The sequence below is a fragment of the Panicum virgatum genome, chromosome 2N (assembly GCF_016808335.1).
Source record: "Panicum virgatum strain AP13 chromosome 2N, P.virgatum_v5, whole genome shotgun sequence".
In the NCBI taxonomy this organism is placed as follows: domain Eukaryota; kingdom Viridiplantae; phylum Streptophyta; class Magnoliopsida; order Poales; family Poaceae; genus Panicum; species Panicum virgatum.
The window spans coordinates 11,006,010-11,030,275 of NC_053146.1; the positions used below are offsets into that span (position 1 = coordinate 11,006,010).

The 24,266-nt window shown below is 44.9% G+C and overlaps 2 protein-coding genes and 1 long non-coding RNA gene across 3 annotated transcripts; 1 reads left to right on the forward strand and 2 right to left on the reverse strand.

The window, feature by feature from the left end:
* Positions 1-2,162: 2,162 nt before the first annotated feature.
* Positions 2,163-5,356, reverse strand: LOC120658056 (vacuolar protein sorting-associated protein 2 homolog 1-like). Its single transcript, XM_039936256.1, has 5 exons — positions 5,104-5,356; positions 4,617-4,747; positions 3,906-4,010; positions 3,235-3,495; positions 2,163-2,510 (listed from the first exon to the last, which is right to left on the reverse strand). Exons 1-5 carry the CDS (start codon positions 5,138-5,140, stop codon positions 2,373-2,375), a joined length of 672 nt encoding a protein of 223 aa, XP_039792190.1. The 5' UTR covers positions 5,141-5,356; the 3' UTR covers positions 2,163-2,372.
* A 589-nt stretch (positions 5,357-5,945) lies between these two features.
* Positions 5,946-9,800, forward strand: LOC120658057. The gene is made up of 3 exons (XR_005668491.1): positions 5,946-6,879; positions 8,071-8,168; positions 8,647-9,800. It is a non-coding gene; the product is annotated as an uncharacterized LOC120658057 (long non-coding RNA).
* Positions 9,801-17,928: 8,128 nt separating this feature from the next.
* On the reverse strand, positions 17,929-19,125 carry LOC120662385. Its single transcript, XM_039941545.1, has 3 exons — positions 18,789-19,125; positions 18,458-18,714; positions 17,929-18,374 (listed from the first exon to the last, which is right to left on the reverse strand). The coding sequence occupies exons 1-3, from the start codon at positions 19,123-19,125 to the stop codon at positions 17,988-17,990; spliced, it is 981 nt and encodes a 326-aa protein (XP_039797479.1). The 3' UTR covers positions 17,929-17,987.
* Positions 19,126-24,266: the final 5,141 nt, after the last annotated feature.

Consider the following 24,266-nt stretch of genomic DNA (forward strand, 5'->3'; position numbering starts at 1 on the left):
CTCACTGTGATTCAATACCAACTTTTTCAGTGTGGATGATGTAATGCCTTGAGAACAATCACCAGAAAACTTGCAGACTTCAAGCTCCAGATCTCCCATGGTGGGTCAGTGAACTGACCGTCCAAATCCACAGTGTGGAGATGCAGCCTTATAAGATGATGAAAACTAGAGCTCGCCATGGGAGGCAACTTGAAGGCTAAGAACATAGTCCAGTATCTGAATACAGAGCACAGCAGCGAAGTACTCAACGCCATGGCGGATCCATCTATCCACATGGTGGTGGTTATAGATGCAGGAGCATACCCAGAAGGCAAGAATTCATCCAAAGACGACATGTTATTACGGGACAGAAGCAAGTTGATGGCCAAGTCCTCAAACTGTATCCATCTCTCATCCTCCTGGAGGTCCCAAAGTCCTGCTTGTTAATTTTGATCCAGGGAGCGGACCGCCAGAGTGAGAGATGCCTCCATCGCTGTGACTGCAAGCACGTGCACACGGCCTGGTGAGCCCAAAGAAAGGACAGGATGGCATGAAGGTGCGCATCTGGCCGGGCACACTCGCCGGTCCACCTGTGCGCTTCGTTGCTGTTTCAGGTTGCATCATCTCCACCCCCTTCACAAGCACAGGATTACTGTCACAGGGCAGGGAAGGATCTTTGGGCTATGGATCCCCATACCAGGCAAAGCTAGAGTGGACCTCTGGGTCTGGGTTCACCACTTCAACCAAGCTGTGCACTGCATGTACATTTTGAGGAGACAATTTAATAAATAGTAATATATCCAACACAATTCGCATCCAAATTCAATATAACTGATAGCGGTGAATAAATTTTGTTAAAAATATGTAAAAAGTCCAAGAAACCAACTAATAAGCAATTGGCCAGGTCCGAGAGCTATGATAACATTTCCATGTATATCCAATTGACGAACAAGTGAACAACAAACATAGCATCTATCCATACCCTCTTGGTAGAATGTCTATGCAAAGCACACCACATTTACCCAATTGCATTAAGAACAAACTCACAGTAAAAATGCTTATCCAGTAACCGAGAATTGAAGAGCTGTAAGTTACCTGTGTGGAAATCTCCTCGGCAGTGAGCTGCTTGCCGATGGTGCGGCAGTCGAGCTGACGTGTGAAACAACCATTTGTTCAGAACCATTTGCTCACAATCGTGTTAAGCAGAGCAACTTAAAATGGCTGCAGCCGATTGAAGTGGATGTCCAAGAGCGCCGGGGCCGCGACCTCGCTCGTCTGCGGATCTTGCTCGTCGACGCGGTGGGCGTACGCTCGCAGGGGAGGTGCTCCGGACGCGGGAGTAGAGGCGGCGGCGCGGCGGGCTTACACTGTCCGCGGAGACTGGCGTTGGGGGAGGTGGCGCGACTGGGAGCCCGCGTGCATCTGCGAGCGGCGGTCCACGGTGGAGAGGAGAGGGAGCGCCGGCGGAGGAGGAGTCGGAGAGGAGGCCGCTGCTAGATCCGCCGGCCCTCGCGGTTTCAGTCCGAGCGGATCTCGCCACTGATAGGGTTGGAGGAGGAGGCGTACCAGCGCATTCTTCAGGGGTAGGCCGTCGCGAGGCTGGGGCGCGGGGGCGGAGGAGTGGTGCGGCTGTGGGGGGCGCGGGGGCGGAGGAGTAGCGCGGCGGCGGGGAGCTAGGGGTGCGTGGGAGAGGAGTGAGGCTGCGGCGGTGAGGAGGCAGGGTTGCGTGGGCAGGTGGCGGGGGCAGGGGCAAACCTCCTCCCGCTCCCCTTGGCAAGCTCCCTCGTGACCTCAATGGGCAGCGCAGTCACGCAGGGCGGTGGCGCATGGCATGGCAGCCGCTTTGATCTCCTCCCTCGACCCATCCTCTCCTAAGGCGTCCCTCTATTCCTGCCTAGCATGTCGAGCTCCCAGCGCCGCTGATTAGAGCTTCAGAAGTTTGGCCATGGCGGACACCGAACAGGGTTCAGACGACCACGAACGCCCGTGCCCCTCCCCTGATCTGTTTCTTCCTCCTCCTGCCAGGTTTTGCTTTTCATTAATGGGGCGAGCACTCCAGCTTGTGTTGCTGTACGATGATGACGGTGCATTTAACAACAGTTTGCAAATCGCCAGTTTTGGACTCGAACTCGAGTTTACAGCAACCTGACATACCAAATCTGCATGCAACAATCCTTCGTGGATTCAGAAGGGAAGAAGCAATTCATATCGACTTTTCAAGCATAACATACTTGCAGATATACACTTGTGATTATTACCAGCATATTGAATACTTCATTTGTTTCAACATACACACTGGCTTGTAAAGTTTGTTTCAGTGGGTATTCATTCACATTCACAGGAAACGGTGCTACAAGGCACTACTCTTTTCCTAATGCAGCATCGGGCAGCATTTACATTCTCCTTAGATTGTTCAACCTTGCCTGCAAATCGGCGTCGATTCCGCTGTCAGCGTTCCCGGCGCTTTCAGCCTGGGCAACCTTTCCAGCAGAAGCAGGCTGAGCAACAGCAGCCGATGGGGCTCCAACAAGCTGCAAATAAACAGAAGATGATTATATACACAGTATTCTCCCATCAAACATCAATCCATGCACAGAAGCATCAGTCTCACCTAGCAGTTGGCCATGATGGCACTTACTTTTAAAGTCGGATTTAGCATCACAACGGTTCTGACTTCCCCTTATTTGCATTATTTCTATGCTTATCCAATGTTGGATGTAATGAATTTCTCGAAATAGAAATGGTAGAGCTATTTCTAAAATGTACATATAATATTTATTGAGCAAAGATCTGGAAATACTAAAATAATTGGAAGCAGATCCAAAAATGTATATTGGCACTGGATAATTGTTCGAAAGCTAAAACCAGAAACTGTATGAGACTGGTTGGGACAAATAATATTACAGTAACACCTGATACGAGTGAGAAAAATAATAGACAAAATATATCCCCCAAAAGAACTGCCTCAAAATTGGGATGGTAATACTAAGCTATTCTGAAGATGAGATCATCGACCATAATTTTATTTCCTTTACGTAATTAAAGGGAAAACCACAGTCCTCTCTGCCTCAGGTAGAGTTGAAAGGTTGCACAGAAATATTCTAGCTATTAGTAGGCACAGCAGAGGACCATAAATTCATGGCATTATCCGATGCAACCTCTTGGCTTAATCAAGGATGGTGCATTTAGAAGACCAATCTACACTCTAACCTCCAGTGCGCACTCATGAGAAGATAAAAAACCAAAGTAACTCACCTCTTGGTTGATATCAATGCCAATTTCATCAAGTACTTGATTCACAAGCTCCTCAGTTTCTTCTTCTTCCTCGTCTCCTTCCAAAGCATCATCTATGGCATCTCCCATCACCTCGCTCACCATCTCCATCCTCTCATTTTGTCGCTCAAACTCTTGCATTATCTTCTGCAACCCTGGCAAATTTAGCTGCCTATTCATTTGAGCCATTGCTTTTGTAACACCCTTCATAGCATCACCCATAGCTTGAGTTGATTTTAGCGTCTGCATCAGTCACAACTAAAATGTTAAGAAGAAGGGCAAATGGATGCAATGCAAAATTGAAGATACATAAGCATAAGAAGCAAATTTAACATTTTAGCTTCAGGTCTTCAGCGAAAATGCAGAATATACAGTTTTCAGTTAGAAAATTAGAATTGTATTGTAGGCCATAATTTCCGTATGGAACCGTATCAATTTAATCATACGAAATGGCAAATTTCTAGTTAGTTTTTTCTACAGCTAGCTAACACCATAATAGGACAATACAATGCTATAGAGAGCATATGGCAGTTTGGTACAGCAAAAATGAAAGTACCACACGGGTACATGACTTACGGCAGCATCACAGTGATATTTGTTAAGGTGATTAAGGCACCAATATAGAGAGAGGATAAGACAAAACACATGGTTACCTGAACTCTTAGAGAAACTCCTTGGAGCTGGGATTTAAGTTGGTAGAACTTTGTTATCTGATGCCGGGTACGGATAAGATCTTTGGCCATTACTTTGACAGCTCCCTATATCAGTAACAAAAAGTCAGCACGCACGTACACTGAACTTCCATGTACATTTAATAAACTGCAAGATGCAAGATATCGACGCAAGTATTTCTAGCTTAATATTACTAGGCTATTGAAGTAACTACTTGATAATTTAATATAGAACTTTTTGAGCCCTAAGCTGACCCTCAAGAGCTAGCTATGGTCCTGCAAGCTTGTGAACTGCAAGCTTGTGAATGAAATGAGTATGACATGAAAATATGTGAGACAGGGTTCTAAGAAAACCTAGTATGCCATAGTTGTGTCTGTCCACCACCAAACAGCAGGCAAAAGTCAAATTTGCCTAACCTTGGCCAACCAAACTTTCAGGTCGTAAGGTAAAATGAAAATAGGTAAATATCTTAATGTTTCCACACACATGGCAACTGTTGGATATAAATATTTTTTTTCGCGACCGTGCCTGAGCACATTTTTCATTAAGAGGGAGGATATAAATATTTTCAACAAAATTATATCATCAGACATGATTGGAAGTTGAAATATAGGGGACTATTCTCAAAAAATAATAGTAACAACAGAATCAGAATATGACTTTGAAATTCCAAAAAATACCAGAGTTCATACCATCTGGCCTTCTTTAGCTGTTTTCTTGATCTCAGTGATGAGCTTTTTCTCCTGGGCCTGCAATCCTTGCCTCTCCCGCTCAATTTCCCTGATGGATCGATCTAACATTCTCTTGTTCTCTCTCAAGAGCTCTGAAAGAAATAAAGGGTCATAAACATCAAGCCATAGATAAGAAATGCAAGGCTACCATTATCCTTCCAATTCAAAACATAAAAGCACCGGGTGACTATTATTATCACTAGAAACCGCTCCGAAAGGCACTGCATCCGCTCAGGAATTGGAAGAGGTGGAAGGCTTCATCAACAGATCTAAACTGAATAACAGTTTAGCTGCCAGTCCAACTCCAACAAACAGTCTCGCCGAAATCCACACCTCAAGAAATCCCTCCCTCGCCAAACAAAGACAAAAACAAGCTACCGCAGCCAGGACCGATGAACCGGACAGGATCCGAACGCGAACCTCTCCGGATTGGGAGGAGGGGTCTTACCGGCGGGCGTCTTCCGCTTCCCAAACAAGAAACTCATCTTGGACCCTCCGGTCCGCGGGGGCGACCAGGGTTTCGGTTGGAGCGATTCGTGGGGAGATCCCCCTCCGAGAACTCGATCGGATCGGTGGTAGGCTTCTCGCCGCTCAGGGAAGCTGGTGGAGTGATGATTGGATCGCCCTCCTTCCTTTCCCCTCTCTCCGCTTTTCTTCCCTGTTGTGTTGCCAACGCAAGTTGTTGGAGTTCTTCTGATGCGAAACTGAAAAAAAAAAACAAAGGAAGATATGCTTTTGGGCTTCTTGGGTCGAGAAAAGGTTATAATGGGCCACCAGCAGGAAGCGCGCTGGCCCAAAGTAGGCCCTATTTCGAATTATTCATATGGGCCAAACAAGAATTCAGTCCTACCCCATAGATAGCAAATTTGCAGGATAAATAAAAGAGAATGGATACACCGTTTTTTTATTTATTTACCGCCTATGATCCGGTGGGAGCTTATGTGGCGGCGGAGGGGACATGCCACACTGCATGAATTAATTAATAATAAAGAATTAGAGATAAAGTTTCCAGTGCGTCTTGACCTATCTGTAATAAGCCATATAGAAGCCGATGGATTTGAGATTGTGTGCCAAGAAAACGAATAATATCTTTAATATTTTATTAATTATGGTCCTCCTTCAACAAATATGGTCCAAAACCTACCGTTATTACTAAAATGGACTTCAAATTTACGTGTAGATGGGTTAATTACAATTTTAAAAAATCTCTATCTCTATCCTTCTCTACTACTAAAAAGACCAAAGAGTCATTTTTTTTCGTCATCCGAATATTCCTCCAAGATTCGTTGGTCCGTCCCCTCACACCCGCGGCCTTGTTCGTTCGTCCCTCCCCTCGCTAACCGCTCCGGCATCGCCCTCCCCCTCTCCTCTCCCCCACCCTCGCCGTCGCCGCTCCGCCCTCCCCACATTTGTGAGCAGTTCCGCCTCGCAGCTGCCGTCACCCTCCCTCCCCAACGCCTCAGCGCGCTCCCCGACGACATCCTCATCCTCCTCCGCCTCGACACCACCGCCGCCAACGGGACCAGCGTCCTCTCCTGCCGCTGGCGCTGCGTCTGGGTCCTCCTCCCAGAGCTCTGCATCCCCGTCGACCGGTCGCCCCCGAGCCGATGCCCACGAGGTGCCCCTCCGGGACCTCCTCGTCATGGTCGAGGGCGCCGAATCCCTGGCGATCTAGCTCCGCGCCGCCGCGCGCCGCATCTCCGGCGACCTAGCCCTTCTCAACTTTGATCCGGAGAAAAATACCGAGCCGTTGAGTTCCCCTGCTCGAGAAGGTCACCTCGATCTCGCGCAAGGAGGAGCCGTTGAGTTCCCCCGCTTCGAGAAGGCCACCCGAGCTGTGGGCGGATCGACGTCGACTCAAGCCCCTCTGCCGAAACGCTGACGGATCCGCGACTCCTGACGGCCCCCACGCCGCATCCCCCACTATCCGGTCCACACTCGTCCCCAAAATCCCCCCTCCACCGCGCAGCAAAATACCTCCATCGTCGAGCTCGGAGCGGCGGCGATCTCGTGTCCTCCTCGTGCTACAGTGTCGCTCGGTCGCTATGGCCGGTAGGGCCAACGTGAAGGTGCGGCGGAGCAGCAATGTAGCGGGGGAGACCTTGCTGCGTCGATGGTCAGAAGGATGACCTCAGGCGTTAGTCGCTCGACGGGCGGCCGGATGGGACGGCGCTCAGCAGCTCCCTCTCTCCTCCGTGTTTCCATGGATACACCTCCATTGCTGGTGAGTTTGCTTGGTTATAGTAATAATCCTTTTCCGTTGGCTCTGTTCGAAATCGATTGCTGGTGAGTTTGCTTGGTTATAGTAATAATCCTTTTCCGTTGGTTCTGTTTGAAATCGATTAACTCTGATTTGCGTTTGTGCTAAGTGGACTCAATTTAGTCTACCTATGGATTTGTGCGTGTGTTGCATGATGCTACCTAATCCAATCCAGTCCATTCCCGATGATACCCAGCCTATATAATTGATTGATCCCAGATGAAACTGTGTTGTAAAAGTTAGTTATTGGTGCTTGTTCGTGCGGTTTGTTTTTTATTGAAATTCTTGGTGCTTGTCCCATGGTAACCCTGCATTGGGGTGTGATATTTTGGGATCCAAATCGTATCCTAATAATACAAGTGTACTTGGTCAAATTCTGTTGCAATTTCTAGGATTCACAGTTTCTGCAGAACGTTAGGTTGTAGCAAATCATTATGTCGATGAGTTGTGCATAATCTTGATGCAATAAAGTTTGAGCTCACGTATTCAAGGACTTGTCCAGGCAGCACTAAAATCTGTGCTACTGAATCAGTGAGCTAATGACATTTTCTTTTTTCCATACTGAGCAAACCCGAAATTTTATTACCCAAAAGCAACGAAATTACAGCTATCGAGTTCAGACAGGGAAACCCCCTGTTACAGCGTTTTGTCTGAGAGTTTAAAGGGAAACGATGAGCGAAAACCGTGAAAGGTACCCATCAGCAGCTAATGACATTTTCTGAATTAAGGATGCTAAATGACTTTACACGTCTGCAATTGTTTGGTCGTTGAGCATGAATGAAGTATTTAGCACGGAGCATCTGTGTGGACTCTAAGAATCTGACCAAATAGTATACAGTGGGCTCATGAAGTTTGGGAGGATAGATCACTGGATGGCTGGTTCACAAGGTTCAGGAGAAGAGACTATCATCATCTATCATTCACATCTACTGTCATCACATATTTAAATATTATTTCTGAATGCTAATTGAATAATCTGATATCTTAACTTAGTTATGTGGATGTCTGATTCGTGAATACATAAGCACGGTGGCAATTACCAACTTATTATGTAGCTAGCTGATTGGTTTTTGGGTGTCTTGTTCCAATACGTGTGATGACTTAATTTATGTATTGTTTAGTGATTTGCCCTTCTGTTTGCTTAAAAAAATGCAGGGCACTCGCCTTGAAGTTTGCCATGTGTGATGTGGCTAGAGCCAGTTGCCCTAGGAGGTTAGGATGATCCCTCCATTGGCAGTGCTGATGCCAACAGGGTGAGGTCCTGCACTCAAGATCTACCTATTATTTTCTTTATCTATTAGGAATTGTGAAAATCTATTGGAAGAGACATTGCTGTACATTTGACTGCACTCATTGAGCTTGATGTCTGGTTTAACAAATTTCAGTATATAATGCCAATCAGCTTTGAGATTCTGGGTATTTGAGTAGTTTGGCTAATTTTAAAATAATTTCATGTGATATAAAGGGGCCCTAGATGGTAGCACCAATTGGCGTGAGGCGACTGATCTGAGTTTTATTGACATATAAATGTTAAACTAATTTCTATGCAAATTATTCTCAAATTTGGATCTCTTAAGGTGTGAATGGTAACTACTTCATCGAATGTTGCTTTCCGTGGAGGCTGTAGGATTCCAATACAGATGATGAATGGAGTCCTCAGTAGAATGCTATGAAATAAATGTAGAACTTTCATGATTGGCCTGAATCCTGATGCTCTCACATATCGTTCAGGTTTCAGCCCAAAGGTACCCAGAGGAGGCTAAGACTTGCTGAGTTCGTACAGATTAGATCATCTTTACATGCCTTCAACATAAACGTTTAATGTAAAATACTTGCACAACATTTTAGAAAATTGAACTATAAGCTGCTATAGATGCTAGGCATACTAGACTGATTTGGCTCGTGGATATGTGATGCATTTTGCAGCAAAATGCTACCATGGTAGCAGTGAAAGAGAATTACAGAAGGTATGCTAAAACAATTTCTCTCTTAAGTTGGAAATGTGGGAGTAAATGAATATGGTTTTCATGCTTTGTCTTAGAGAATGCGACCCTAGCTATAGCCGGACATCTATAGCTAATATATTATTTGTCAATTATGAATCCTCTGTAAATGAGTATGATTCAAATTTATTTTGGTGTGAAACATTAAATATTAATCACTGGACCTACGAAAATGGTCTCTGCACATGTTGCATCAGCTCCTTATGTCCCTATCTACAAACAATAGTGGAGCTCCAAGGCATGCTGTAGAATGCATCTGAGTAGTGCTACTACTTTATTTTGTTCTGTGTTGTAGACTTGTCGGGTGTGATCCCTATATACGATCTGCAATTCTGCATTGATATGTTATTTATTTCTTGCCCATTCCAACGATGTGATTGTGGGGCTCTTAGAATGGAAAGGTTTGTGTAGTAGTCGAGTAGAGCTTGCTTACGAGTTGGATGGTAAGAAAGTTATAATGCGAGGAATTGCACTTTGATTTGGCTATGCTAAACTGAAATTAGGAGTGCTGGTGTGAGAAATGAAGAGTACCTCCTAGGATTAAAAGCTACTAATACTGCTGCTTGTTTTAAAGGGATAATGGGATCAACGCTTGCAGCTGGGGAAGAAGTTAAAAGATTACTGTAATGAGTCATGGCTACAGTAAGTAAGCCTGAATGCCGTATTGTCTTTGGCCTTGATGATGCCTGATGTATGCCATCAAGGAAGCACTTCATTGGTTCTGAAGCGAAGCTTTTTATCTTTTTCTGTCCTTCTCTGTTCATTTTCCAGTATCTAATGATAGTTCTTTTCTTTTCTGCTTGTTTTCTGAAATTAATGGTATGGATTGATTTCCCAGTATATATATAGACACACACACATTGATGCTTATTATGGTACAAATTTTTTGTTGCTATATTTTGTTCTGTGATGAAGATTGATGCTTATTTCAAGAATTTGTTTCGTCCGTAGCAACGCACGGGCATTATGCTAGTAATCATCAAAATAGGAGTGTATCACTTACTCCCTCCATCCAAAAGTTTAGCCTAGAATTCAAAATTTATTTAAAAATAAATCATCTTGCCTATTTAAAAAGTGCAGATGCATGTAAAATTTATCTTCTACCAAATATTGATAATAAATAGAAAAACTATGATCATTTAATTTTTTATTATTTTATTCTAAAATTAGTGCTGAATATAGGAAATAAATAGGGGCACATATGATGTACTCCTAGATAGTTAGTTAATTACCATGCATGCATATGTAATCAGCAACTATTGTTAGCTGGGCCTTGCATTAGGCGACATCATCGATATGTAGCTATTAGTTTATTTATTGATTAGTCTTCATCATCAGCTAGAAATTTGGTTAGTTAGTTCTTGGGCTCCATCGGCTTTGTGCTAATTTCTATGCTACTCGTCATGAATTAATTGATCACCCCATTTGTTATATTTTTTTCTGGACATGTTTCGTTTACTTACACTTGCAAAGTGCAACTCCGGCGGTGTCGGACGCGGACAAACTAGTCGAGCTGAGTGCCACTGCATTGCTGACGAGAGGTTCGTGTTGGGGAGGTGAATCCATCAAGATAGTCTAAAGACAGATAGTGAGCCGGTGAAGAGGGAGACCGTCACCCTTATCTTTTGGGTCAGCTATATATAGGAGGGGATAGGGATGAAAATGGGATAGGAAAATCCTGTCCCGACCGGTACCGTATGCCGTATAAACCGACCGAATACCGTTTCGGTAGAAAAACAGGAACAGGAAAAAATCGATTGTAGCAGGAACGGAAAGAGAGGTCTTTTCCCGACCGTTTTCATAGTTACCATATTTGATGCGGGAACTCCCGGTGGTTTTCCCGTATTAAGCCCGCGTAAACATTCGAGCTCATTCCAGACTCCGCCTTCCCTCGCGCTCCCTCTCCCCCCAAGCCCAGCCTCCCGACTCCAACAAAACTCACATGCCTCCAAACCCTAGCTCCCATCCTCACAAGCTCCAGCCGCCTCCCAGACTCAGTCCCACACGCCCCCGACCCAGAGCGACTTGGCCGCCTCTTCCACCGTCGGCGACCGCCGCACGGCCGCAACCTACAGCAAGCGTACCGCCGCCGCGAGTCCGCGACCCCGATAGCCCGACTCCAATATGCAAGGCCCGACTCCAGTACGACAGAGTACGACGGACGACAGTCCCCATTCCATCATCGTCTCCAGGACTCCGCAGCCTCCACCACTCCACCGAGCTGAAGTGCTAATATCATTTGACATCTATTCACTATTCTGTGTATTGTTCGCCAATTAATGATGCATAGTTGTAAATATTGTGTTGAGCTAAATATTTCGAGTGGTTACATGTGTAAGAGTTCACGATTTGAGTTCCCGATTCCCGATCGTAATCGATGTGTTCCCGATCGATATATTTTGTTCCCGATATCCCGTAATATTGATTTCGTTTTCCCGTCTGCCTTTCTCGTTCCCGCATCCATTTCCGGCATAAAAATACAGGAGCAGGAACGGTTATGGAGTTTTCCCGACCGTTTTCATCCCTAGGAGGGGGGAGGTGGCAATTTGCTACCGACCCTTGGTAAGTACAAGATTTACAAATAGATATTTAAAACGCAATATGAGGCTCAATTACTTCATAGGCTGGCCATTCCCCCAATAACCCACCATGCATGGAGTGCACATAGTACCCTGACTCACTAAAGATTGGACGCGGGCTATACACCGCACGCGTTGTAAAATGGCGATCCATCGCTTGAAGCTTCCGCGTGCCGCTCTTAGGCTGGATTCGGCCCAACAATGCTTGGATGGAGCACCAGCTCACATGGACCGGCCTACTGCTGTGCTTTTTATGATCTGTTTAGATTGTTCTGCCTTTTTCTTTTTGCAGCTGCGGGCTAAATCTCTCTTCCTTTTATTCTCATTTATTTTTTCTATTCTCTATTTTTTATTTTTATTCCACTCTTTTTACTTATTCTTTTATATGCATATCCTTCTTATATTTTTTTGATGTTTTTTTCTATTACTCTCTATCTAACATAAAAGTTTGAGGTGTATAATTCATTTATTCGCTCTATAGATTAAATTATTCTGCTATGTTAACTCATTTGTTTGTGATTTTAATGTTTTGTTCATTCTACATTACTATTTTTAAAATAATTATTTATTCGTGTTGTTAAAATATTTGTTCTGCGTAACTGAAACTAATTCTTTAGTATTTTTAAAAAATATTTTTTAAAAAAATATCGTGCAAACATAGGCATGTCTTCTTTTGAAAATCTCGTCCTAACAAAGATAATGCTATAATTGGAATTTGATTTGAATACATATTTTAAGACTTATATATTTTTTAATTTAAATCCCCTTTGCTTTTGCTGCTGATGTCAGCGATCCCATTCCTCTTCCTCGTCAAGCCATGGTTCCCACGACTATCCCCTGAAGCGATCTATAGGCACGCCCATGAGATTGGGCATCTACGGGAATTGTCTAGGCAAGCTTGGTGACCTGATATTTCCTTTCCTAGGAATCTTCATCTTTCCTTTCCTAGGGCCTATATTTTTTTTTGAAAGCACACAGGAGCACTCGGAGTCATGTAAGAATTTTGGACGCCCACGTTGACCGGACTCAGCGCAGACGAGACTACCTGAGAAGTCTCCGAACACGTCATACCGAGACTTACGCACACCACCTCTCACACACACACCAACACACACGCACACCAGAGAACACACAAAGAAACTTTCTAAAGAGACCTGACCACTCCACCTTCGACACCGGCGAGGGCACCGGAAGGGAGGGATCGGTCTAATCACCGGCGGGACCTTGCAGGGACGTTGGTTGCCGAGCCCTCCATGTCCGCTGCACCCTCCCCGGCCGTCGTGCCCAACCTGCCCCGCTGCATCCGTGATCGTCTCGTCCTCCCCAGCTCTGTCACGCCCTCCCTGGCTGGTCCGTCCTCCTCAGCCCAGCTGCGTCCTCCCCGGTTGCCTGTCCATGACCGCCGTGTGGGAAAGGGGAAAGGGCTACGTCGACACCATCTGCTTGCCACTAGGTTTGCCTTTGCCGCCGCCGCTGCGAAGGTGGGCCACCTCCATGGAGCCGGGTGGACCCAGAGGCGGAGGGGCCAGTCACCGCCGCCGATGGCGAAGTCACCGAAGGACAATAGCCACTCGCTCCCGACGCCGTGAGGGTGGCGATGGAGCGGTGGAAGATGGAGGGCGCATCAGCGAAGGCGCGGTTACTGCTGCGTGCTGCCGTATTGGTCTTCTCCCTCCTCGCCCTCGTCGACGATGGAGGCTGGGATGAGCGCGGGGCAACCAATGTGGGAGTGGATGGAGAGTGGGAGTTGCTCGGCAATTTTGCCTAGCGAAGGGGAATGGATACCTAGAGGCTAGCGAGGAGGAAAAAATAGAGAGACTGTTGTATCCAATTTTTACTCTACATATTGTTTTACCGAGTCTTTTGGAGCTCTAACATTTTAGAGCATCCTACGTGGCTAGAGCTAAAGTTTAGCCATGTCCCATCAGTATATCCTCTAGACTGGTGGATAGAGAAAAGTTTAGCGTTGTACGGGACGAAGTACATCCTCTATTATGACCCCTGGCCTCTGCGGAGGCCCAGAACACAACACCGAATCGGGCCCACTGATAATCAGTTAGGATCTTTTTCATTTTTATATTTAAAAAACAAAATTTTAAAAATATATGTCGAATTGAGAAATTTTCAAAAATGGGTGCCTGTCGCCCATCCAGTGGGCGACAGGACCTAAATGTAAAAAAAATTATATTTAGGTCATGGCGCCTAGGGCACATTAAATAGTAAACTTGTAAAAATGATATAAAATCATAGAAAAATCGGAAAAATATAAACTCAACTGTTCTGGATTCTATGAAATAATATCTACAACTTTTGTTACATAAAGTTTTTCATTTGATCAATGTATCTAAATCAAGAAAAATAGTTCTTGTACCTAGAAAAATCTGAAATAATCCATTTGGTCTAGTTGTGCTTATCTAAAATTTACTAAAGTTTTTTATAGCTCTTAGGAAATAAAATAGCTCTTAGGAAATAAAATAATAGTACTGTAAAAGTTATGGCTTCTAATACTCAGTATAGTAGCATGAATAAATAACCCATTTAAACTAGACATATTGCAAGATCTAATTTAAAAACTTATTCTAGAAATGTTTTCTGGGCCTACCAATTTTGTACAAGCATATGCTCACCATATGCAACACTCTGGCCAAAGATGACATGCATCCAAAGGATGGATCTTGAGATTTAAATAAAAGTGCATTAAACTAGTATTTAAAATAGAGCACGATACATTGATCAAATGAAAAACTTTATATAACAAAAGTTGTAGATCTTGTTTCTTAAAATCCAGAACAAATGAGTTTGTATTTTTTTTATTTTTCTACGATTTTATATTGATTTTACAAGTTTACTATTTAATGCGCCTCGGCGCCAGGACCTAAATGTAAATTTTTTTACATTTAGGTCCTGTCGCCCACTGGATGGGCGGAGGCGACAGGCACCTATTTTTGAAAATTTATTTATTCGGCATATATTTTTGAAATTTTATTTTTTTTAAATATAAAAATGAAAAAAACGCTAATCAGTTATTGCACAAACGATAGCATTTGTGTGTGTAAAGCCCAGCCCAGCCCAGAGAGCTCAGAGCTGATTTGGGTTGCACGGCTTCGACCCAACGGGCAAGGCCCAGCCTCGCGAGAGTGGGCAGCTCTGTGTGTGTGGGGGGGGGGGGGGGGGGGGGGGTACGACCACTGGTGGGCTGCGCTGACAGTCGAGAAAGGAAAGCGTGCTACTGTTGACTAACTGGACTGACTCACTGTTCCGCTTGCACGGACGGACACGTCCATGAATGCACCCAGCGGGCCCATCACGCGCGACCCATCAAAAAGGAATCTTCATCTTTCCTTTCCTCGGGCTTATATTTTTTTAAAAACACCCAAGAGCACTTGGAGTCATATAAGAATTTTGGACGCCCAACTCAGCGAAGACGAGACTACCTGAGAAGTATTAAATGTAGCTAAATAAAATAACTAATTATACAGTTTGTCTGTAATTTGTGAGATGAAACTTTTGAGTCTAGTTAACCCATGATCGGATAATAATTATCAAATACAAACGAATGTGCTACAGTACCAAAATTCTAAAAAAAATTGCAACTAAATAAAGACTATTACGCTAGTACTTCCTCCGTCCCTAAATAACTGGCCATAAAGAGTGTAGGTAGAAAAATCAATCCCCCGGTTGTAGTTGTAGGTCCAATGACTGTTGGTGTTGATGCCACTACGAAGCTTTTAGGCCCAATAGGAGTGACCAGATCCGATGTAAAGAAAAAAGAATGCAGGAACAGTCAGGTAGTTGTATGCCAAAGCATGGACCATTGGCAGCGCGCACAAGTGAACAGAGAGACAGGAAAGCATCCCATCCAGGCTGCTGCTGCTGCTCAACCTCAACTCAAAGCATGGACCACCACCACTTCACTACAGCCTCATCCAGTAGACCAGTACCAGGGTTAACAATTTCGGCGAAATTTCGCCGAAATTTCGGAAAAATTTTCGTTTCCGCTAGTTACCGGGATTCGAAATTTCGGTATTTTTCGTTATATTTCGTTTTCAAATTCAAAATTCAACAAATTTCGACCGAAATTCAACGAAATTCGCCGAAATTTACCGAAATTTCGGAACGGAATTCCGTTTCCGCTAAACACCGGGATTTGACCGGAAAACGAAATGGTTAACCCTGACCAGTACGCCCTCGTAGAATTGGCTGGCAGGGCGCATGGCAATGCCGCAATGGCCAACCCCATCCCATGCCGGTGGCCCAGTGCCAAGCACCTGTTCCATCCCAATTCATACGAGCAAACAAACACCCAACCAGGGTTCTCCTTTTCGTTTTTCACCGAATCCCGCCATCCGGCGGAAACGGAATTTCGGGCGAAATTTCGCTAAATATCGGTAATTTCGACCGAAAAGTGTTTTTGAATTCGAAAAACGAAATTTCGTTGCATTCCGACCGAAATTTCGGTTTTGTTGACCGAAATTTCGGTGATTTTAACCGAAATTTCGGTTTTGTCACCGTAAAATGATGCAAATTAACAGAAAATGATGTGTATATATGAAAAAATTGAAAATTTTGGCAAAATTTCCCCTGATTATGTGTATATGGACAGTTTATAATGCATAACATATATATAACTCCACAAAACAATGACAAATACACCATTTAACACATAACTCATGTCCAAAGTCCACACATAGAACGTAATACATCCAAAGTCCATTAGAATTATTACAATCCAAAGATACAACAGAGGCAAAGGCATAGTCCAGAATAATCCATGTAGCATATTCTCTGCATTTAAATATTTATGTGAAATAAATTGAATAAGTAGAGGAAGCAAAACGTATAGATAAGTTCTGTTGATAGGATAAGTACCTGCATTCTTCAGTCCTCAAATCTCTCTCCCGGTGGTCCCTCATACGGCTCGTCTGTTGGTGGCAAATACACGTACGTAGGTGGGTGATATTGCAACTGTGGAGCTTCATATGGTAGGTAGCCGTGATAATCCAAACAAGGCAATGCTGCAACTGCCTGCGGAAGTGGCGGGTTCACCACCCCTGGTGGTGGCCACAGAAAGCCCCCTGCAGGGGGAGAAGTACTGTAAGGGTTGTAGTACAGACTACTGGAGGCAGAGTTGGAGCTATCTTCATCATATGCAAGTGGGGCCTGTCGATCATGTCGACGTGTCGATGTTGTTTGTCGTTGTGAAGTAGGTGCTCCATGATCTGTATCTTGTGTTGCATGGGTGAAGTCCTCCTCCCCAGTGAACCTTATAGTAGGAGATATACGATAACCACCACTTTCGTTGCCATCATTGCCATCACCTTCACTGCTACTGGAATCATCATCATCATCATCATCATCATCATCACCATCATCATCACCATCACCATCACCATCACCATCATCATCATCACCAATGTCCTCACCACCACTAGGCTCAGGTGTGGTATCGTCACTACCTAACTCCTCCTCAGTGCGTGGTTTCTTCCCTTTTCTCATTTCGGGACCAATCTTAGTCTTCCTTTTTCCTAGATGTGTGTCCCCAATTGTTTCTTCGGCCCATGTCTCCACATCTTCATCGTGACCATGAGAAGAGCCTATGTCAGTGAACATCTGGCTCGGCAATGGAGTGTCAGTGAAGTCTGAGTCTTCATCAAATGCTGGGTCTCCATTGGACCTTGATTGCTTCATCCAATCTTGAATTGCTGATGACTGCCGGTACAAAGAAAGATCCATGAAACTGCTAACTGGATCATAGTCATATGGATCGACCCCTCTAGTAGCACGTTGCAGACGCAAGCGGAGGTTGTAGTTCACAAAGACCAATTTGTCCAATTTCTGGTGGCTCAACCTATTTGCGCAGTTTGGTGTGGATGTAAGCAAAGGTGCTCCAGTTCCTTTCACATCCACTAGAGGCTGCACACTGCGACAACAAGCGTCGGGCGACCCTTTGCAACACTGGTGTATCTCCCCCAAATGTAGCCCACCAAGCAGCTGGTGAAGTTTTCCGGTCAATGGCCATTCGCCTAGCAATGTCACTAGAGAACTCACCTTGCTTCGTCCTGAATATTTCAAATTCCTGCAATGCAATTGCTGCTGAATTAGTATTCAACATTTTCTCCAGACCATTGCGCATTACTACCATGACTGTCTGTGATGTGCCCAAACTGTACTGCACGTAAGGGTTAAGAGCACAAGCAGTGGCCATATATGTGCCTGACATCACTGTGGTCATCCTTGCATCTATCACAGCCATGATCTTTTCAAACCGGGGGTAGTCACTGCTGAACTTGCTGGCATATGTCTGCCTCATGTTTTGATACTCCATTGTCACCTCACTCAAATTAGGTGTCTTGTCTGTGTCAGCAAATCTCAGAAACATGTACAGAGGCTCAACATCATTGATCACATACTCTATATTCGCCCACCATTCAAGACTTGTGATGCATTCGTAAATGTACCTTCCAGTTTCACTTTTGAAGTGGCGGGACCGTCAGAACTCAGGTGACACTAACCATGTCATGAACTGGTCCTTCTTCTTATACATGCTTTCAAGGAACATGTAGTTGGTCCCAAATCTTGTTACATTCCACCTGACCAACTCTCCACCGATGGCTTCCCTCATCATGCTGTGTAAACTGTTGGAGTTGTAGAGCCAGCTGCAAATTCGTTGCGCGCTTCGAATACAAGCATCATGCTCCGGCCACTTCCCTATGTCCTTCAGCATAAGGTTGATGGTATGGGCAAGGCAAGGCTGCCATGCAATGGTAGGGAACTCGTGACAGAGAATTTTGCAGGCTTTTTTGTAGTTCGAACCATTATCCGTGACAAGCTGAACCACATTGTGAGGCTCCACTTTCATGACCACTGCTCGTATCTCCTGCACAACATTGCCAATGTGATATGCGTATGGTCCTATATTTTATGCCAAGGCGAGAACAATGCATCGATACATGGACTTACCTTCAACAAGTATTGATGGTCCTGTATTTTGTCGGACGCATTGATGGACTTCAAGAAATACATGGTGCCACCGATATACACCAAGAAATTAATGACCGAGTTACGCATAGGCCCCGTCCACGAATCACACATGATCGTGACTCCACATTCATCCCACTCGTTCTTCCACTTCTCTATCTCTTTCTCTATCTCCTTCACATTCTCATCCAAATATTTTCCATCTATCTCCCTCCCTGATGGTATTTTGATTCCAACACCTGCGGTCATAGAAGAGAAAGCATTAAGATCACAAAGAAGGATATGTAATGTAGCTAAAAATATACATTGTTACCTTGTTTCTGGGTCTCCACAATCGCAGCTTTAAAGTATGGGTCATCGACTTTCCGGCCGGGAATACCGACAGCATGGCACGCCTTCGCCCATGCCCTCCCTAGAAGCTCTCTTGATGTCCTCCCCTTGACAGTCCATGGGCCGGTATCAATCCTTTGCTGCCGTGGAGCACTGCTCAAACCTAGGTGGTAGCCCCTAACCCTCTCGGGGACTTGTGACTGACTCCTTCTGAACATCGAAGCCTGTGGTCCACCACTGCCTCCAACACCACCACTTGTAGATCCAGAAGCAGCTCCAGATCCGCCACCCCTCTCGTATCGTGGCCCAGCTTGCTGCATAAAGTCATACTCTTGGCGGGACTGGTGTAAGGCAGCCTATAGCTCTGCATCCTCGTCGTGCCCCTGGCCACCCTCCTCCTCTAGGTCAGTGTGCCGCCCCCTTGTTGCTTGGTCCCTCAGCACTCTTTCTCGGGCCCTTGCTTTTGCTCTAACCTTGTTCCTGTCCAACTACTCACTAAAGAATTCCTTAACTTCGGTCGGAACCGAAGGGCAGTCCTTCACATCTTTCCCCCGATGTGCCAAATGCTCTTTGAACCGTGTTGCTCCTCCCCCACCCTTCTCCTCCCTGCAATACTTGCATTTGAAACCACCCCCCGACCTTTTGGCCATGCTCCCACACTACGTCTGGCATTGTCCTATAATTACAGAAAAATAGCACGGTGTAAGTTCATGAATATCACATAGTATCTACAAATCGTGCTCATATCCAATACAACTCATATCCAAAATGTTGGAATGACTTTTTCTATACATTTCATGCCAAATCAACTAACAAATCCTAACATTTCCTCTAACCCTAGCTTCCCCATTTCCTCTAACTAGCTTCCCCATTTCATCACATATCACCAGTAACTAACTTACATCAACATCAACAAGCATCACCATCGCAAAATAACCTCTCATACCTTTCTTTCCCGGAGCCAGTGCCGAAATCCGGACATAAGTAGCGGTTTTTCGCCAGTAAGACAGCGAAATCCGGTCGGGATGCAGTGGTATGCCGCCGCGCCTTCCCAGCAGCGGGATCCTCTACATTCCGGCCGAAATCCGGTGATTTTCCGCCGAAATTTCGGTTCTGAGCGGCGAAATCGACTGCTGGCGGCGGCGGAAGGGCGGAGGCATGAAGGGGAACAGAGAGGAGAGCGAGGAGGGCACTGGAAGAGTGACGAGCTGCGTCGGGGCGGACCCAGGTGAGTTGGGTAGGTTAAAACGCTTAACGGGTTTATTATTGGTTAACGGGTCCGAACCCATTTAGTGATTTTAACCAACCAAATCAACTTATTTTTCAATTATTTCAAGTGCTAATTGCTCAGAAAACACCTAGTTTTTTATCATATTTTTTTGATATTTTTTTCAATTTTTTTTGAATTTTTGAATTTTGAAACGAAATTTACCGAAATTCCACTTCCCGGTAACTAGCGAAAACAAAAAAAATACCGAAATTTCGGCGAAATTTCGCCGAAATTGTAAACCTTGCACCCAACCAGAACGATAGATAGCAGAGCAGCCAAGCCCCAAGCTAGCGGCAAAAGAAGCAGCAGCCCAGCATACAAAGAAAGAAGCGAGCCGGCCGGCGTTCTGGCAGTTCAGGCCGCCGGGGAGTGGCTGCTTTTAACAACCCTACCCATGTCTTTCCAAAAAAAAAAAACCAGCCCTGTCCAGGGAAGGCATGCCGGGATCCAGATTCCGTGACTTGCGGTAGGCAAGTCACAACGTGACTGGCAGCCGAATCTCAACTGTAACACCTCTCAATTAGTCCTCAATTAGGAGTGAATAATTGTGGTTTGAAGTTTCAAATTTTTCCAAATTTGAGTCACAAATATCAAGGGCACGTGTTCTCTTCTCTTTTCTCTCCCGTGCGTGGTCACCGTGGCCAAATTGACCACGGCGCCGCTTGCTCGCGCCGAGTGCCGCGCGTTCTAGCCCATGCCGCGCAGCCTCCCCCGTCGCCTTATCCGCGCGGCCTCTCCCTCTCCCTCTCCCTCTCCCTCACACGCTGCGCCGCGCGTTTGCGCTGCTGCTGCCTACGCTGCTGCCATGGCGCCGTCAATGCCATGGCCGGCCCTGCACGCCGCGCCCCCCTCCGGACCATCTCCCTCAAATCGACCGCAACCGAAGCTCCTTCATCACCGTAGCTTCCTCCCCGACTCGTCCTTGCCAAGCTCCGGCCCTCCATCGCCGGAAATCGAGGTGGAACAGAGCCGTCAGCCCTTTTTCCGCCCCCAAATCCGCCCACCGTCGAACTCCATCGTCGGACCACCATTTCCTTCGTCCAAAGGCTCGAACCGAACCTAGGTGAGCCCCCGAAGCTCATGCTCTCCTCGTTCCATCGCGTTCCATGAGTTTCCGTGCTCGTTCTCGAGCCATGCCGCCGCCGGCATGCTGCTGCTCGCCACGAGCCGCGTGCACGCGCCCCTGCGCTGGGCCACCGAACGCACCAACTCCGCCCGGCCTTGCTGAATCCTCCCATGGCCGCCCCATCGTCCTCCCTCGCTGGAGCGCCGCCGCACGCCTCCATTACCGCCGCCGAGGTGCTGCTACCACCGCCGGCGCCTCTCCGGTCGCCCCCAACCCCAACCAAGCCCACCTACAGGTAGCTCTCGTCGCCCTCATGCTCCTCCACCCCTCCCTCGCCGCCAGCAAGCCCCCCATGGCCGGAATCGCCGTTCCTTTTCTCCCCTACTATGTTTTCGCGACCAGGGACTCCAGACAGCAATAGAAAGATGTCCAGGGTGTTTTCTGCGAAGTCCATGACTCAGGTGAATAGTGCTGCGAAGGGCTGTTTTGCAATAATTGGCTAAAACTTTGAAAAATCATAGTAAATCATAGAAAAATCAGAAAAATGCAAACTAAAATTTGTTGGATTCCTTGTCCTAAGATCCACAACTTTCCTTACAGGTTGATTTTCAGTTTCTAAATAGTTTTTGCTCTAGTTTAAATGATAGTTTAAGTGGTTGCAAGTTTTGAAAATGCATAGTAAATAGTAGAAAAATGGTAAAAATGTAAAACTAGTTGGATTAGCTTTTATTTGGCATGTAGAACTTAGGAAAAATATTTAACCTGATGTTTGTTTAATGTTTTCATGATGTATTGATTTAATCATAGATAATGCTAGTTTCAACTTATTTATTTAATATATACAGTTTTAGATGTTGAAAAATTATAAAATTTATGCAGTAGCTTATTCTTTGCATGTTTAGTTCACTATAAAAATTTCATGTCCTGAAGCTATGCACATGTGTGTAAATTTATTTTTGTTCAGTTTGTCTTGTTGAGGATAAAATAAATACTTTATGTTATCAAAAAAATGTTGGTTAATTATTTTTACACTCCTTCTTAGTAGCATATCATGTTGGTAAAATTTGGTTACAAGTTTAAAGCTATAAGTCATGTTTCTGCTTTTGATTAGTTGCTAGCCATAGCTTTCCTGTTATACTTGTTGCTAGGCAATCTTTTTTCTGCAGGTTTAATTTCAATAATTCATATTGATCTTGCATAATTGAAGTTAATTCCTAAGATCAGATTGTGGGTTACTTTCATGTCATGCTTTTTAGTTGAATAAAAATCTCTAGTTACCCGTCTTGCTCTGTATATTTGCTTTGTCGTTCTAAGCAAGTTTAGTAATACTTTTTGAAGGAAACACTTCAGGCTAAAATAAATTGAATGAATTCTTGTATTGCAGCCCCAACCCATTTGCCTTGTAAGCTCGTTTGTTATGTTTACTCGGTAAATAATTGTCCAGTCATATCTTTTCTATTAGTCACATTGCATTGCATCATGTGTTGTTTTTCTTATATTCATGCACTCGTATCATTGCATATCATTTAGGTACGCTAGATATACAACGCGTGGATGTGAGGCATGTGCTGACGGAACCGAACCACAAGACGGTGAATGGTGGATACATCTAGAAGATGGATGGATGGATTCCAATGTGCATGACCTAAGGCAGATGCTCGCCAAGCGAGTATCATCTATCTAACACTGACTCAGTGTTAATCCCAGGCAAGCCCCGGTGCACATCCTATGACTTCAATTTATGACATCTATATATGTTTCTATTATTTGTGCATTAGGTTTAGGAATTATTTGGAACTCTAGTTGCATGATCCCTAGGTTCCCTGTAGTTATACTAGTATGTATAGGACGATAGAAATGCTATGCTTAATAAGATCTCGGTAGAAGTCAAGTGATTTCTGGTCACTCGCGAGATATAGGATGTATCGTTATTTTGAGTATATGGAGTAATGGAATAGGTTGGAGAAAGAAAAGAAAATGGAGACCGGGCGGGGAAAGGCTAGCCCGTCTGTGTCGATTAAGGACCGTTCGTTGTCTGGCCCTGTGATCGAGTTTGAATTGTACTAACTGCATGCCGGGAGTAGGAGGTAGTCGAAACCGGTAAGCCGAGTACTGCCTTGCTTTGAAAGTACAGGACTCCAACTCACCTCCTGGGGTAGTCGAGTAGTCGCGGAGAAATGAGATTGCATATGTTTACTTTTGGTGGTCTCACGTTGAGCTCGGCTGACCATATGATGGTGGGGCGGTCCTGTAGTTCGAGGCGGGGAGGGGAATGGTTGGCATGTATAGTCCGATGGGGCAAATACGTGCCGTGTTGGTTAGGTTCACCTTGCAAGGTTAAATCGAATCGATTCACCGTCAGTCGCATCTCGGATATGAGCACCTTGATCACAGCACCGCATCGTAGTAATGTTATATGGAATTAAAGTAATGTTGGAGATATCTATCATGAATTAATACCTCATGTTGTTATGATTGCTTAGCAGGTGCAAATATTAGTTAATGATTGTTATATATAGAATTTGGGCTAAAAGTGGAAAAATAAGGACTCACTTTTAGAAGCTTTTAATGCAAAAATAACCACCAGCCAGAAAGCTTTGCATGTCTAGATATGTGGGCTAAGTTATACCCACTGGTCGGGTAAGTCTTGCTGAGTACTAGTTGCTCAGGGTTTGTTGTTTACCCTGTTTCAGGTATAGGAGCTAACTAGGTGTCATATCGGTGGGCTCGATGTGGCGCCTTGTCTTCACGTCTCGGTAGTTCTCGATTTATTTAGTTTGTTTTATTTATTCTCTAGTAAAAATGCTCTGTAAGTTAGATTCTCTTCCATGCTGTCATTTCTTTTTTGCAAATTTTAAATCTAAGGCTATTTTGTAAAAGCATTAATGTTATTTTTCTATTTTATAATCTTTTATCATGCTGGTACCTTCTGCGCTCGCCTTCGTGCGAGACTTCTGGTGTGTTTCGATCGGCCTGTGGGTTGGAAACAGGCTGTCAGGTTACACTTAATTAAGCTAATACGTCTGATGCGTTCAAATGATGGCCATTACACTTAATTAAGCCGTTTAACTTGGCGGTTCTGTCACATAAGGACTCCCTGTTTTTTTACCTCTTCCTAGAGCGGG

What these genes read in the sequence shown, in the direction of transcription:
- LOC120658056 (XM_039936256.1), bottom strand. Translation starts at nt 5,140, where the DNA reads ATGAGTTTCTTGTTTGGGAAGCGGAAGACGCCCGCCG. An exon ending in CAGCTAAAGAAGGCCAGATG is followed by an intron (nt 4,011 to 4,616) that starts GTATGAACTCTG and finishes TTACTGATATAG; the next exon opens with GGAGCTGTCAAAGTAATGGC. An exon ending in GCATTGATATCAACCAAGAG is followed by an intron (nt 2,511 to 3,234) that starts GTGAGTTACTTT and finishes GTTTATTTGCAG; the next exon opens with CTTGTTGGAGCCCCATCGGC.
- LOC120662385 (XM_039941545.1), bottom strand. Translation starts at nt 19,125, where the DNA reads ATGCAGCAAGCTGGGCCACGATACGAGAGGGGTGGCGGATCTGGAGCT. An exon ending in TGTGGAGACCCAGAAACAAG is followed by an intron (nt 18,715 to 18,788) that starts GTAACAATGTAT and finishes CTATGACCGCAG; the next exon opens with GTGTTGGAATCAAAATACCA. An exon ending in ACCATCAATACTTGTTGAAG is followed by an intron (nt 18,375 to 18,457) that starts GTAAGTCCATGT and finishes AATGTTGTGCAG; the next exon opens with GAGATACGAGCAGTGGTCAT.